The 15,987-nt window shown below is 36.1% G+C and overlaps 1 protein-coding gene and 1 long non-coding RNA gene across 15 annotated transcripts in view; one reads left to right on the top strand and one right to left on the bottom strand.

Annotated features, from left to right (window-relative positions):
* Positions 1 to 1,603: 1,603 nt before the first annotated feature.
* On the top strand, positions 1,604 to 4,917 carry LOC139753497 (uncharacterized). The gene is made up of 2 exons (XR_011713725.1): positions 1,604 to 2,333; positions 4,652 to 4,917. It is a non-coding gene; the product is annotated as an uncharacterized lncRNA (long non-coding RNA).
* The window catches only part of LOC139753495 (ecdysone receptor-like), a 530,512-nt gene continuing 519,096 nt past the window's right edge, over positions 4,572 to 15,987 (bottom strand). For all 14 annotated transcript variants that reach the window (XM_071670109.1, XM_071670110.1, XM_071670113.1 and 11 more), the window contains 2 exons: positions 12,543 to 12,765; positions 4,572 to 9,014 (listed from right to left, as the gene is read on the bottom strand). In XM_071670109.1, coding sequence (XP_071526210.1) covers positions 8,767 to 9,014; positions 12,543 to 12,765 — 471 coding nt within the window. In that variant the 3' untranslated portion in view covers positions 4,572 to 8,766. The remainder of the gene's footprint in view (positions 9,015 to 12,542; positions 12,766 to 15,987) is intronic.

The raw sequence follows: 15,987 nt of genomic DNA, 5'->3' as shown, positions 1-15,987 counted from the left end.
TTCCGATATTAATATTGTAGCATACTAGTTTACGGGGTGCCTTGTAACATTGTATTGTGAGGGATACGCTGGAAATAGTATTTCTATATACTTTGTATGGAACCTAAGCGACACACACACACACACACACACACACACATTATTTACATATCTATTTATTGCCGTTTCCTGTGTCAGAGGTAGCTCCAGGAAACAGGCAACTACTAGTCCATCCACTCATTGACACACACACACACACACACACACATATATATATATATATATATATATATATATATATATATATATATATATATATATATATATATATATATATATATATATATATATATATATATGTGTGTGTGTGTGTGGAACAGAGAAGGGGGCCAGGTGAGGATATTCCCTCAAAGGCCCAGTCCTCTGTTCTTAACGCTACCTCGCTAATGCGGGAAATGGCGGATAGTTTAAAAGAAAGAAAAGATATATATATATATATATATATATATATATATATATATATATATATATATATATATATATATATATATATATATATATATTCCTATGAGTCCACGGGGAAAATGAAACACGAAAAGTTCCCAAGTGCACTTTCGTGTAATAATCACATCATCATGGGAGACACAAGAGAGAAATATAGTCAGTTGATATACATCGAAGAGACGAAGCTAGGACGCTATTTGGTAAACATGTGATTGTCCAATATATATATATATATATATATATATATATATATATATATATATATATATATATATATTTTTTTTTTTTTTTTTTTTTTGCTTTGTCGCTGTCTCCCGCGTTTGCGAGGCAGCGCAAGGAAACAGACGAAAGAAATGGCCCAACCCACCCCCATACACATGTATATACATACGTCCACACACGCAAATATACATACCTACACAGCTTTCCATGGTTTACCCCAGACGCTTCACATGCCTTGATTCAATCCACTGACAGCACGTCAACCCCGGTATACCACATCGCTCCAATTCACTCTATTCCTTGCCCTCCTTTCACCCTCCTGCATGTTCAGGCCCCGATCACACAAAATCTTTTTCACTCCATCTTATTGTAAAGGACAATCGCATGTTTACCAAATGGCGTCCTAGCTTCGTCTCTTCGATGTATATCAACTGACTTATATTTCTCTCTTGTGTCTCCCCTGATGATGTGATTGTTACACGAAAGTGCATTTGGGAACTTATTTATCTGGGTCCAATATAGATTTAGAAGGGTCAAATCTCCAGTGATTTCGGACCGTAATAATAACTAATATGAATAATCGTTTACACTTTTCTTGCAGTTTACATTTCATATCCAAGTTTTGTGACCCAATTTTCTCTCTTGTAGTTTACTTTTCATATCCAAGTTTTGTGACCCAATTTTCTCTTTCTTGTAGATTCCTGATTATGCTCTTTGAAGGCATAAAGCTTGATTGAAGTAAAGTGGATAATTTTTGACAACTGGTGACTGAGCATCCACCTAATAGTAGAATGATATTGAGAAAGTTAGAGAACATAAGAAAATAGATAGATAACTCTAAATATGCTTTCGTATTCAATTCAATGTGGCCTTTTTTTGTTTGTCCTTGGTGCTGCCTCGCTGGACGGGAATGCTATTTCGTGTGTGGCGTTGTGGCGATGAAAATGGATGAAGGCAGCAAGAATGGATATGTACATGTGTATATGTGTATGTGTCTGTGTATATATATATGTATGTATACGTTGAAATGTATAGGTGTGTATATATGCGTGTGTGAGCGTTTGTTTATTCATGTGTATGTGGGTGGGTTGGGTCATTCCTCATCTGTTTCCATGCACTACCTCGCTAGCGTGGGAGACAGCGGTTAAGTATAGTGAAATAGTTAATATATTAGTTTATTATTACTATGATACTTCATTGCTGTTTCCTAGGTTAACGAGGTAATGCCAGGAAACAGACGAAGAATGGCCCATCCACTCATATACATAAATATCCATATATAAACACAGACTTATGCATATGTAGACATGTATATATTCATACTTGCTTGCCTTCATCCATTCCTGGCGCTATCCCACCCCTCAGAAAACTGCATCACTACCCCCTGCTTCAGCGAGGTAGCGCCAGGAAAAAGACAAAATAAAAGAAAAAAAAAAAAACGCCACATTTGTTCACATTCAGCCTCTAGCTGTCTATATGCAGTGCATGAAAACAACAGCTCCCTATCCACATTCCAGCCCCACAGAGCTTTCCATGGTTTACCCCAGTTGCATCACATGCCCTGGTTTAGTCCAGTGACAGCACGTCGACCCCAGTATACCACATCGTTCCAATTCACTCTGTTTAAGGTATGTGTAAAAAAGATGTTAATCATATATAAGGGATGGGAAGAAACTGTAAAATGTGTAATGTGTTAAGGTGTATGTAGAAAGAAATTTCACCAAGATAAAATCTATCATTACATGATAAATAAGGAGCATCCATGCCACAAGCCATGGCTCCCTCCACTCCAATAAAGAGAAAAGCATAATTCTTATTTTGGATATTTTCTTCAGTAGCATATGGTATAAATATTTTCCGTTTTGGGGAAAAAATGTTATTACTTTGTTGCGCACACTGGTTTTGAGTGTCATTTCAGATGTTTGCCACACTTTTAAGGGTTACTTGTTTGTCCAGTGTAGCTTATAGTAGAAATGGGCTACTCGTTGCACCAAATAGGATGAATATAAATGTGTAGGTGAGGACATGTTTTCTTGGAGTGGGTTCTCATACCAGAGGAACTGCATGAAATATCACATTTGTGAGGGCCAACTTGTAGGAAAGCTTTACTGACAATTTCATCAAAAGCAAACTTATTTCTCCAAAATATTGATTGGATTTTTTTCAGTTTTTATTGTTGGGTATGGGTCTGTCATAAGCCAGTTATCCATTGACAGATTGTCACTTCACTTAACACAGCTGCTGAAGACAATATATAATGGTGTCATTGAATTATTCTACTTAATTGCGTATTGATGAAGGTAATGACAAACATCACTGGGGGGGAGCATTAATTACCCTCTCATTGAATATATTTTCTAATTGGGTATGGATCATTTCATGATGGAAGTGCATGTCCTTTCCTTTTGATTTATATTTTTGGTATATCCTTTTAAGCTGACTTAAGGCCACAACATAATTGTTGGGTTGTAAGGGACAATAAACTTTCAGGGTAACTATACCCAGCATCATTGCTCTAAAATTTTATAGTATCTAGGTAAATCTGTAAGAAAGATTGTCTATGGGTAGAGGTTCAGTGACATCAGTGCTTATTGTGTTAGATCTCAGTTTGGGTATAAATATATTTACTTTGTCATAGTGACTTCTGTTGCAGCTATCTTTTCTCATATTCTCTTTATAAGCTATTTTATCTCATATTCTCACCATGTCTGCTCAGGATTTCTCCTTAGTTTTGTTTGTCATCTGGAGTGTGACCATAAATTAAGTCCCTGCTTTAACTTTTGCATAGCCTAATGTCTATATTTTTCCATGGCAAGAGTTGGAAAAGGGGAACTTTGATAGGTGTTGGGAATGGATCCATCTATTCCCCTTGCACTATAAGATTTGCTATGTATGACTTTGTTGTATTCACTGTACCTGCATAATGGGGGAAGGATGTGTTCACTTGTAGGCCTTTCCTTAGAAATCAGGAGTACCAGTTGTAAGACACTTGCCAGCTCTTAAACAAATTCCCTGTATTATAATGTATTGGTAAGTGGTAGTTGGTAGGCAGTCACTGTGCAGGGAGGCATATTACCAGTGGTACTTGCTTAGGTATTGGAAGGGTTATTTAACAACTGTGTATTGAGCCAGCACTTAAGCAGTTAACAAGTTGCACTTCTTTGACCCAGGTAGCTGTCTTTTTTTCTGCCTCACCCACATGGACTGCTGGCATTCTGTCTACAAACATACAGTCTCTCCTTGTCATGCATAACACTTGACACTTAACTCACAACTCATTCTTTGCAACCCTAGATTTTCTTGTGGTGAGCACTTTGTGCTGGCCTCGCATTTTGGTGTGGTTGGAGCAGTAGATAAAAGTAGTAGGTAGGAATGTTAAATAGAAATAGTAGGTAGAAACATTATTTGAGAGCATTGGGTAGAAGTAGTAGGTTGAAACATTTGCCAAAAATATTAGATACTTTAGGTAGAAGTATTTCGCAGGAACATTACTTAGGAGTCTTTGAAAACTCCGCTAGAGTTGTCCTTTGCCAGTTTTGAAAACACTGCTGGAGTTGCCATATGCCAGTGGTCTGTTAAGGGTGAGGCACTAAAGGCCAAGAAGTGGCACTGGAGTTCAATAGTTATGGAGACACTTTTTGGGAGTTCCAAAAGGGAACAAGTGTCAAAGATGTAGATAGATAACTCATGTTTCAGCATTGTGCAAAATATGTGTATAAAGGATTGGTCTTTGTTTAGCCTGTCAATATTAGATAACAAAATGAGTGATGCATTAGTATATTTGCAATGTTGAAGTTAATGTACCTCCAAGGTATGTGAAAAATGATGTATAAACTTTGATTTTTAGGAAAACTACAAAACAAAAGAAACAAGATAATTTTATTATTTTTCAAATTTAATATAAAAAACTTTTTCTCAAAATTAATGATGAGTTGCTCATTTCCAGCAAAAGTTGTCACAATCGTCTTAATGGAGGAGGAGCTTGGACGTATAACTGACACCTGATTGGCTTGTGGACTACAGAAACTGACCAATCAGAGGACAGTGAGACACATTTATATGGCCCTTTCAAAAGTGATTGGATGACTATGGGTTCACCCAATCACATTTGAAGATATGTTCTCACAAAAGCAAATACTGACAAGATGGTTCATTTATACATGCATTAGTCTTGGGTTTCTTTAAAGTACACCAAGAAAATATAATTACAAAGTCTCTTCACTGAATGCATCCCTAATTTCTCCAGTTGGAATCCAACCACAAACCTACCAATAATGGCAACAAGTTGGTTAAGACAAACAAAGACAAACTAGGGGACAGATTGTGTTTAAAAATAGTAATCTGACTTTTTCACATTTACATTATGAAAATTTGTATCTTAACACCGTTGATTGATGCTTCTTAAATTTAAATATATTTGATTGGCTCTTCCCTCACTCATCCAGTATAAAAGTTCTGAATTTTCAAAAGTATCAAAGTCAGGGGATTTTTCATGGCCCTAACACAAACCAAAAGTTTTATAAGTTAATTGTACATAGATGAACACAGTTAAAGTAAAGCTCTTATACTGTTGCTGTTCTAAACCAATAAAAACAGTCAACCAATTATATAAACAATAGGCATTTTAAGTTTTTACAGATTACACAATCTGTCTCTAATATCATATTCAATAAAAGGCTTTCTTTACAGGATGAAGTATCACAGAACTTGTATTATGCACTGAGACTACTAAACACTTAGAAGAATCTGAGAGTGCTTGAAATATCTTTTTACTATGTGGATAGTCACCACAACTTGTGGGATCAGAGGTGCATACCAATTTGCAAAGGTTATATTGCAAGCCACTCAACAAAGCATACTTGCATTAATCACATAAGATATTTCTGAGAAAATTAATTTTTCAAACATGATTGTTAATGATGGAGTCAACAGTTTCATGTTCTTTCTTCAACTACATTAGCCTCTTCACCTCATAAGAACTCAATTGCAGTGACTGGAAGTAATACCAAAAGATAATATGGCCAAGAATGGATGATATTCAAACTGATCTTTCACCTCAGATCCTACAGTTTCCTATTTACAATTATAGCCACTGATCCCATACCTATTATACTTAAACTTCTCTTCTGAGATGGAGGTGAAACAGCTGCACCTGACACAAGCAGTTGGACACTATCATGCCCTTATAATTTTGACTGCAAACTCCTTTGGGTATAAAGTCTCGTCCAGCGTGAGCCATCTTTAACCAACTTGTTACACAGGCTACACATTCTCCTATGTGCTGAAAAGTGGCTACCAAAAATGAAGATGTAAAGATGAGGAAAGCTAAACTCTATGGAAGATGACCTTAATCTATGATGAAGGTGAAGTCTTTCTGTACTTACACACATTCACTCCAAGAATATCTTATACACTTTCAGAATCACCTGTTTTATCATTCACATTATTTTTCTTTACAAAACCTGCTTTACAGATAATAAAACATTGAAACTGTAGCAAACAACCAATATTTCTGGACAAACAACAACATGAGATAATGCACTGGATTCATGATATACAAATATATTTCAGCCTGAACAAGAGATTTCGTGTATTATAGGATCTTCACGATCACCAACATACACATCATCTGTCCAGAACATGAACTAGATATCATGGGCGGCTTACACAACATGGAGAAGCCAAGGGTGGGGTAATTCACCAGTTTCAGGGATTTCAGTTGATCACATTTTCCAATCTCGTGATCTTTAAAGCATAATTCCAAATTCTCAGCCACTGTATATGGACTTAACTCTTCAATCCAACTAGCTTGAAGAGTTTGTTAAAAACTTAACTAGGCTGATGTACATGGTTTTATCACAAAAGTATCTGAAAATCTGGAAATCAGTTCAACTGACATCCCTAAATCTGAAGCATTACAGTTTATAAGGACAACCTATGCTCCTAAGTTAATAATTGACAAGAAAAGCAATAGACAGCCAAACACTGAATTTAATGTCACATTCTTACAATCAAAATGTTGGAAAATGTGCCATATTACAGTATTATAAAAGAAGCCATATTGCTCATCATGCCAAGTATTCTAGGCAGAGTTCCTGAGCCCTTCTGGAAACAGCGTTTTTGAAAATAGCACCCTGGACAATTTTTTATTTCCTCAGCACCCTATTCATTTCCCTTACAATAAGAATTTTTAGCTTAATCTATACTATCAGTTGTACTTTTCAGGTAAGTTCAAAATTTCTACTGTCTGCAAATTTACTACATACTGCATATCAATTTTTTGAAAATTTTATGCTAGGTTAGGGTGACCAGTGAGAGATTCTAATGTTAGGGTTTGGATGATAATGGCATTAGCTGTAAGATCCTAATTGCCATTCACCCTTATGTTTTGATTAGGGGAAAAGGCAAAGGGTGTTTCTTAGGGTCAGCTATGGTTCCTGGGATATTATGCAGTTCCACTGAAGATACAGGGGTGCACAGCAGATGCAGGTTAGGGTTTTTCTTACCTAATTAGATTTGTCCTCACAAATTTGATAGCTATTTTTTCGTTAAAAAGTCAGTTAATTGGCTAAGTATAGGAATCTCATTCTTTAACACAGGCATGGGATAAGAATGCCTTTACACAGAAACTTTAGTTTTCAAAATGAATACTACTGCCGAATTCAAATTAACTTTTTCTAAAGTTGCTCAATATATGAATTATAAAACAATCTTTGCTAGTCATCACAGAAATTTGAAGTCCATAGTACTTAGAATTTATTCAAATCAACTTTTACAAATAAACTGGAGAAACTATGTGCTTCCATATAAAAGAACGTTTATTCAAGAAGACTTATAAATCACTTGAGCATGACATAAAGAATTAATCATTAATTAATACTAGTGTTCTATGTATGGCATTAATTCCCCCATTTCACACTGCTGGAGTCACATTATTACATAATCCATTTACATTGCACAATTCATAGGAGCAAACTGCAAACCCATTTCATATTCTAGACTGCACCATTACATTTCTCAGTCTTAAATGTAAGCTAACTGATTTATACACAACCTTCCATGTGTAAGGGCAGGTATATTGGTACAAGATTACACTTTATAGCAATATTAATAACATTACAATAATATTAACATATATTTTCAGTCTACTACTTGTAAGGACGGCATACCAGCTCATTAAATTAACAAGTAAGAAGTCATATAAAAATATGGATCAGAAGACATCGCACTGTTCCTTTGTGTTTAAATTCCACTCTCCTCAGTCCCTTAGGAGCACCTTGAGAATAGGATAGGAAACAGAAGCTTCACCGTAAGCAAGGCACGTGGAGTTCGTTGCCTGCCATTTGTAGTGGCTTGCGCACTATCTGAGCAACATTGCAATGTAGCCTTAATTATTGTTTAATATTATCTGTAGGACAAAATGCCTGCCACACAACACACTTTAGACTGTACATAGTAAACAAACTGTCACTCTCCACCAACACACAGATATACACGAATACACATACACTCAGACTGATGGACAAACTTACACACTTAACAAGTGAGTAGACATATATACCTGTACATACATACAGACAAATGGACAGACAAACATACAAAACATGGACAGAGAGACGGAGAGAGAGACACACACACATACACACACACACGCAGAGAAATATATGTATATGTATATTTAAAGGTTAATATCTGTCTGACACCTTCTGAGCTCAGCTGTAGGAAGGTTCTTAATAAATGAGTGTTAATAAATAAGGCTACAGTGCAAGTATTGTTGCCCCTTGGACACAATGGGCGCATTATAGTAAACTCAACATTGCACTGGTGGCGGGCTGCACGGCACTGTCACAACGGCGGCCTAGCACATAGACAGTCAGGTGGCTGAAAGTGGGCCCTGGGTGGCAGTGTGAAGCTGCTCCCACAGCATTAAGAGTCTCTCACTCACAGCCTGCAGGTACATAGTGTAGGGACCACCCACCACCCCCAGATGACTCACAACCTTCTCGCACTCACAAGTCTACCTCAGTAGCATGGCACCCGGGAAGTGGCGGTGGCTTAGCATTAACAGCCAGTAACATCCCAAATCTCAGCCAAGAAAGGCGGGAGTCGCTTGTTCTTGAGTGTGAGAGAGAAGCACACCTCTGAGTTAAGGTTTCCAAGGGTTCGCAATTCTGTAAGAATATTAAGCAACTTTGCAAACACCATTGAAGATCGTGGCATTCGTCGATTTTCTACGTATGCCTTCAGTGCTTCGAGGTATATTTCTTGGAGTTTCTCCACTTTTGGGAGTTCTTTTAGATTAGGCCTCTCTGAAATGGAGAAAAAAATATTGAATTAGTGATTTAAATACAGAATTTTTCAAGACTAATAGGCAGATGAGAAGTTACAAAGTACATACAAATTCTATCAATATCCAATACACTATCACTTTAGTAGTGTAGGGAGCATGTAATCTATTCCATGGGCTTTTATCCTTTTGATATTCTAAACACTCCAATATGCTCAAGTCTCTCACATTAAATAGTACCTGACCCTTTACCTCTGAAGAAGCATCTAGACCACCTACATATAAGAATATTAATGGGTCCATGGGATTAAGAGACTGGGTAATTATAAGTATTGAGATGTAATGACAATTATAGGTATACAGATGTAATGACAGCCTCATTAGTCCTTGTATATCATCAGCTATAGAACTTTAGTACCCTAACTACAATATGCCTTCCCTATTCTGGACACTGATACAGCTACTAGTTTTCCTTCCTCCATCTGTTCTTTCTGTAAGCTTAAACTATCTAAGAAATGAAATAATTTTATAACTACTCCTTTCTATACTCTACATACCACTTCTATGTAATTTCTCACTATCCACTTAACATTATGAAATCTTCCACAAGCTTGCATATGAACCATCACACTACAATCCATGGTTCACTTTTGTATATTAAGGTAGGCTTTAGTGTACCATGAACCAAGCTTTCTGACATGCATAAACTCCTGTCTAAAGATCTTAATCCCCTAAGTAAGCATTTGAAACTTCTGAGCTTTTTGAAAAATAGGTGTGTTTTAAGTAAAGGGAAAAAACATTCAAGGAATAGAAGAACGTCATATAGTATTAAGAAAATTAAGAAGAAAGGCTGAATTAAGCCTCACCTTTCCCCTCAAGAAACAAAAAAAAAAAAAAAAATGAAAACCTCATCTGGAATCATACTGCTGAGACTGCTGTAGGTGCTACACAGCCTGGTGTCAACATATCCCAATTATTATCACCTATTATATACTGTTTTGATAAACATGGTTCTTTTTATTACAATCAAGTATATTTTACTTTGGACTGCTAAACTCCTTTTGCTTCAGATCAAATGCTGCTCATTACCATCTACATTTAGTTTTCTACTCTAACATCCTTCCAATGCCATGGCTGAAGTGTAACCTGAGGCATGTCGTACCACCACTGATTATCAGTTGAAGTTCAACTGTTAGCATGAAAGCAGGAATTAAGGTTTTACATGAGATCACCTTTACTAGGCAATGTAGAGCTGTGTTAGATTTGGTTAAAAGTGTAACCTGAGGCATGTCGTACCACCATTGAATATCAGTTGAAGTTCAACTGTTAGCATGAAAGCAGGAATTAAGGTTTTACATGAGATCACCTTTTCTAGGCAATGTAGATCTGTGTTAGATTTGGTTAAAAGGCTAAACATCATTAGGTTGCTAAAAGTGGTGACCACATTTCATCTGTATCTCGGTATCCACTATAATTGTCCCTTATGAAACTGTAAAGAAACAAGGTTCTTAACCTCTTTCAGATTTATCTGCTAGATTCATCGAACTAAAAGTCACACTGAATTCCCTTTCTTAAATACTGCGGTCTTGTTCCTGATTGCATTCAATTTCAACTTCCTCTTGTAAGTCTACTGAATTTCCTCTGAATGTTTAGACGATACTTTCTCTTCAGATACACATCTCCAAACAAAAACTTCACTTCCAACCTTTTCCAATATTCTTATATTCATATTTCCAGTTAAAATCTCCACTACAGTTCCATTCATGAAAATATTAATGTTGAAAAATTAACACACCAATCTCACCCAATCTTCAACCTGAGCCTCCTACTCATCCTCTCATTTATTTTTATTCATGGCCTACTTTCTTTTTCTCATGTCTTTAGCACCTTTCTGCTTCCACAGACTATCCCATCTAATTCTATAACAAATGCTTGGTCTGAGACCATAGGTGATAAAAATAAACATCCATTATTCAAAAATTTTCTCAATGATCATACCTCTCTACAAGTCCATGTCGGTCATGTCACTTGATCTCTTTTGATGCTCTCAGTCACAACCCTACTATATACCTTTCCTCACAATAACTAATCACTTTAAGGTTTATGTTCATCAATAACAATTTATCTTGACAGTTACAACCACTGCATCCATCCAGTCCTCTGGAACCTTTATTTTATTCCAGATATTCAATACACTGCATAGAAACACTTGAGCATTATTTAACCTTCTCTTTTCACATGTCTTTAGTCACTTGGTCCACTCCAGGTGGGCTCTTCATGATCAATCTGCTTTGAACATCCAGTGCTATTACCCATTATGTCTTGTGGACCAAATGTACTAAACTTTCCCTGCTTATTGTATATTAATACTTCAGTATATTACTTCTATCTCCTGGATTTAATAGAAGTCTACCATTCATATCTTATGTTTTCTACTCCATCTTATTGCTAATCCTTCCCTGTTTATATTTCTCTTATACATCCCTTTACTACATTAAACTAGAAAAATTAGAAAATTCATTCTAAATAAAGGCAACTTGAAATGTGGGATAGACACTGAGTGAAAATGTTTCATGGCATCTTAAATTTCTGAGATGAATACATTTTGTAGTGGCTATAAGGAAGAAAAAATAAGATTTTGTCAAAATAGCAAGGCTAAAGCACAGTGTTTACTGAACATCTTGCTAGATGAATGAATGTGTTTTTTAGTAAATAATGATCTGTTCTGGGTTCATTGGGGACTGATTTCAACAAAGTTTTAAAGGTTTCTGTAGTTCTCTAGATGTTTCTTATTTATCATAAAAGTATACTGAACAGTCACTCAAACTTTCTTGCTTGACTCTTGTATATTTTCATCTGATAACTTTTGGTATATTCCATGGTATTCTTGCCTTAAAAGCTCTGTATCTATCTTATTGAAAACTATGAAGTCAGAGATGGTTTTTCCACCCTCTAATGTTGAGGTGAACGTCTAACAACAATGAGTGATACATTATCTAAAGAATTCTGCAAGCTGATCCAGCTATCAAGCAAGTCATCATAAACTACTTATATATAAGAAATAAGATTACAAGAAAAGAGAATTACGGTTGCCCAAGTAAGTACATCTAAGATAGCAAAATCATGAAACTATAATAACTAAAAAAAAAAAAAAAAGAATCAGAGAAAAGATAGAGCAATCCTTGAAAGACATGGAATGTGCATAAGTGGCAAACTATTAAATGGCGAGTTGTATGTAATTAAAATGAGCAATCCGTAAAAGGAAAAGGAAACATCCTTTTTTGATGGAAATGCCTTTATGGCTAAGCAAAACCATCTGATCTATTACTAAAAGTTAATATATGCTTGATTTAGATGATGTTTACACCTCTTTGCTAGTGTGATTTTACCTTCATTGTCACTGATATCTCACACCGTATAAATCCCTTTAAAAAATAAATACTTTAATGCTCATCATTCAAAGCATATTCCAATTCATTTACCTAATAAGATCTTATCCTCTTTTCCATCAGAAAAAAAAATTGAAAAAAGACAATGGTCTTAACCTTACCTGAGAAAATAGCAATAGCTGCTAGCAGTGCATATTCTGCATTATCTACCTTCATCTTACACAGATTGCGACAGAAGCGAAATAGTGTTGCAGCTGATTCTCCCAAGCCTGCCAGCTCATAGGAGTGTTGTGTATATGGAAAATTATTTCCAAATACAATTGAATCGGTTTTGGAATCGTAACGACGTGCGGCTCGAAGCATCATCACCTCAGAGGAACATGCCTGAAGAGAACAGAATTCCAGTCAGACTTTTTCAGAGAAATATGAAGTATACCTTCCATCACTGTTCATTTAACTCAAACTATGAATCACTATACCTTAACTCTGAGTTTAATTTGAATAATACCCAAAATGAAGTAACACAATAGTCGAAAGTCTAATGATAAAGTTACCGATGCACACACACATTCTACAGGAAGGGAACAAAAATGGCACCAAAACTATGAAATCTGATCTAAAGGAAAAGGTTAGAGGTCTTCAATTTGTCTACCATGGAAGAAAGAAGAATAATGGGTAACCTGTACACAACCTTTTAAATTATGAAATGGTTGGATAACACCATGACAAGTTTTTTGTAATCTGGCCGTAATATTGTCAGCCATGGATGAGAGAACAAACAGTAAGGGGTGGCCTGAACACAACCTTTAAGATTTCAATGAGTCTGATGGTATTAACATAGAAGAGTTCTTTGAAATCTGGCTTAAATGTGTCCATAAATTTCAAGGATTTCAGGAGACAGTACTGACAATTCAACTTGATATTGAGGGGATGGCCACGTAAGTTGGGTTCAGCAATATAGAAAAGGTGGTCATGGCTGAGTTGCTCGAGCCCTATGAGGAGGACTTATCTTTAATGAAAATCTCATTCAGTTAAAACAACAAGCTGAGAATGAGGCTGTAGATGCTGAAACACCACCCACCTGATCATTAAGATCAAAAAGATTATCAGAGGCCTTTGAGTAACCTAGGAATGTAGTGGTCATCAGAAATTATGACTATTGTTAATAAGAACACAGCCCTGCAGTCAGCAGCATAACAAAGGATGGCATCACTTGCTACATGAAACTATATAAGGAGAAGAGTGAAGATGAATAAACACAGGCATGCCCATTTGTCTTGCCACCCAGTGAAGCCCTTACCAGTCTGGTATAGCTCCTTAACCATTATGATACCTAATGCCTATATATGATGTGAGTATCATGTAAGTAATAACTATGTAATAAAAAGGTGTGGTAGTAAGTGCAGCACGACTGACAGAGCTGACCAGAATGTGCTATAATGGTTTGGACACATGGAGAGGATGAGTGAAGAAAGACTGACAGAAAGGCTTTTCATTTCATGAGCTGGAATGAGGAAGGGGAGGAGAAGACCAAGAAGATAAAAGGATATATTGAAAAAGGATTTGGGTTAATGGGGCCTGAACATTGAGGAGGGTTAAAGATATTTTGAGTTACAGGAGTTTACATTAGAAAGACAGACAACAGGGGGCCTGATTGGCCAATGACTGGGTTGTCTGGTAAAAAAGAAAAAGTGGTCCATGGTAAACCATGGAATAATCTATGAGGCCTGACTATGGAAAGTGAGCTTAGGTTCTGATACATTACATATGACATATAAAGAGTGGATTTGTGCCATTGAAGCCATTGTTTGTCTGTTCCTGATGCAACCCCCAAGGCATGAGAGTCAATTATTTAGGAGAAAAATACGTTACTTTTGTTTCTCAAACATGTTCACCATTTCCCATGCTAGAGGTAGTGCCAGGAACAGATGAAGTAATAGCTTTATATCATTATTATAAATATTATTATTATTATTATTTCCATACATTCGCAATTTCCCGCATTGGCGAGGTAGTGCTAAGAACAGTGGACTGAGCCTTTGAGGGAATATCCTCAATTGGCCCGCTTCTCTGTTCCCTCTTTTGGAAAATCAAAAATGGGAGGGAAGGATTTCCAGCCCCCGCTCCCTCCCTTTCAGTCGCCTTCTACGACACGCAGGGAATACGTGGGAAGTATTCTTTCTCCCCTATCCCCAGGGATAATTATTATTATTATTATTATTATTATTATTATTATTATTATTATTATTATCATAATATCATTATAATATACATATAAGCATACAATAACACAAAGTTATATGTACAAAAAACATTTGCTAAATCTTCATTACTAGAAATTCCTAAACCCATAAATATTATGTGGACAAACTGGTGACATCTCTTTTTGACACATTTTTCCAAATCCTGCAATATAAAGGTTAAGGAGAAAAGAAGCAAGTGATTAGCTCATGATATTGCTGCCAAGTATGGTGGAATTAGGCTCAGCATCATTTCCCTTATGGCTCTCCTGTTTGGCATCCAAAGACAAATTTTTGTTTATATGCTTTCATTAGTAACAGTTTTACAGATTTACCACTAAAATAACCAGCACTTGAGTTAATAGGTTCTAATGGATTTTGTACTCTTCAAGAAAATACTAGTATATTCTGAAAATTCAAAAAAATTTTCATGTTATTACACATTGGGAAATGGGTGAATGGCATCTTTTTGGGCTCTGGTATAAATGTAATGATCTTGTGTTGATGCACAAGATCATTACAAGTGAGTAAACTTTCAACTTCTAAACTAATAATGGGAATAATTCTGTGCTTTTATAATCCTGTACCGTACAAATTTACCAATGCCCGATGCTCATTCATACGAGTGGCCTGAAGAGAAAAAGGTTATGTGCATTGCTGTAAATGGCCTTACACTGACAAAGCAAAAATGTTTGTGACAATTTGAACGCTGCCTACCATGATGTGATAATCTCTGTTAATGAATTTGTAAATATGAAAATGTGTTATTTCAATTAAAGTAGTTTATAATGTTGATGAAACTGGTCATTTTTTGAGGGACCTGTCATTGAAGAATAAAAAGGATAACTGCATCAAAATATCTAAAAGGAGCCTGACATTTTCAGTGTGTAAACATTGATGGTAGGCAGTGTCAATGTGTCTGGTTTAAGTAAGAGCGGCAGTAATTTTTTTCAATTTAAAAACTTTATGGTGTTTCCAGTATATAAGAAATGCATGCATCTCAGAGGGTAGTTTCAGTAGTTCTGAGATTTTTTGTTTCATATTTGCAAACATCTGAAAGCTGTAAACCACCTGTGAAAGAAAAGCAATAATACTCTTGGTGGACTTTAAAACTTACTTTTTTTTTTTTTTTTTTTTTTATACCTCGTCGCTGTCTCCCGCGTTTGCGAGGTAGCGCAAGGAAACAGACGAAAGAAATGGCCCAACCCCCCCCCCATACACATGTACATACACACGTCCACACACGCAAATATACATACCTACACAGCTTTCCATGGTTTACCCCGGACGCTTCACATGCCTTGATTCAATCCACTGACAGCACGTCAACCCCTGTATACCACATCGCTCCAATTCACTCTATTCC

This window comes from Panulirus ornatus, chromosome 14, assembly GCF_036320965.1.
Source record: "Panulirus ornatus isolate Po-2019 chromosome 14, ASM3632096v1, whole genome shotgun sequence".
In the NCBI taxonomy this organism is placed as follows: Eukaryota; Metazoa; Arthropoda; class Malacostraca; order Decapoda; family Palinuridae; genus Panulirus; species Panulirus ornatus.
Note: the sequence above shows the minus strand (reverse complement) of the source record. Positions and strands in the feature narration are given on the sequence as shown.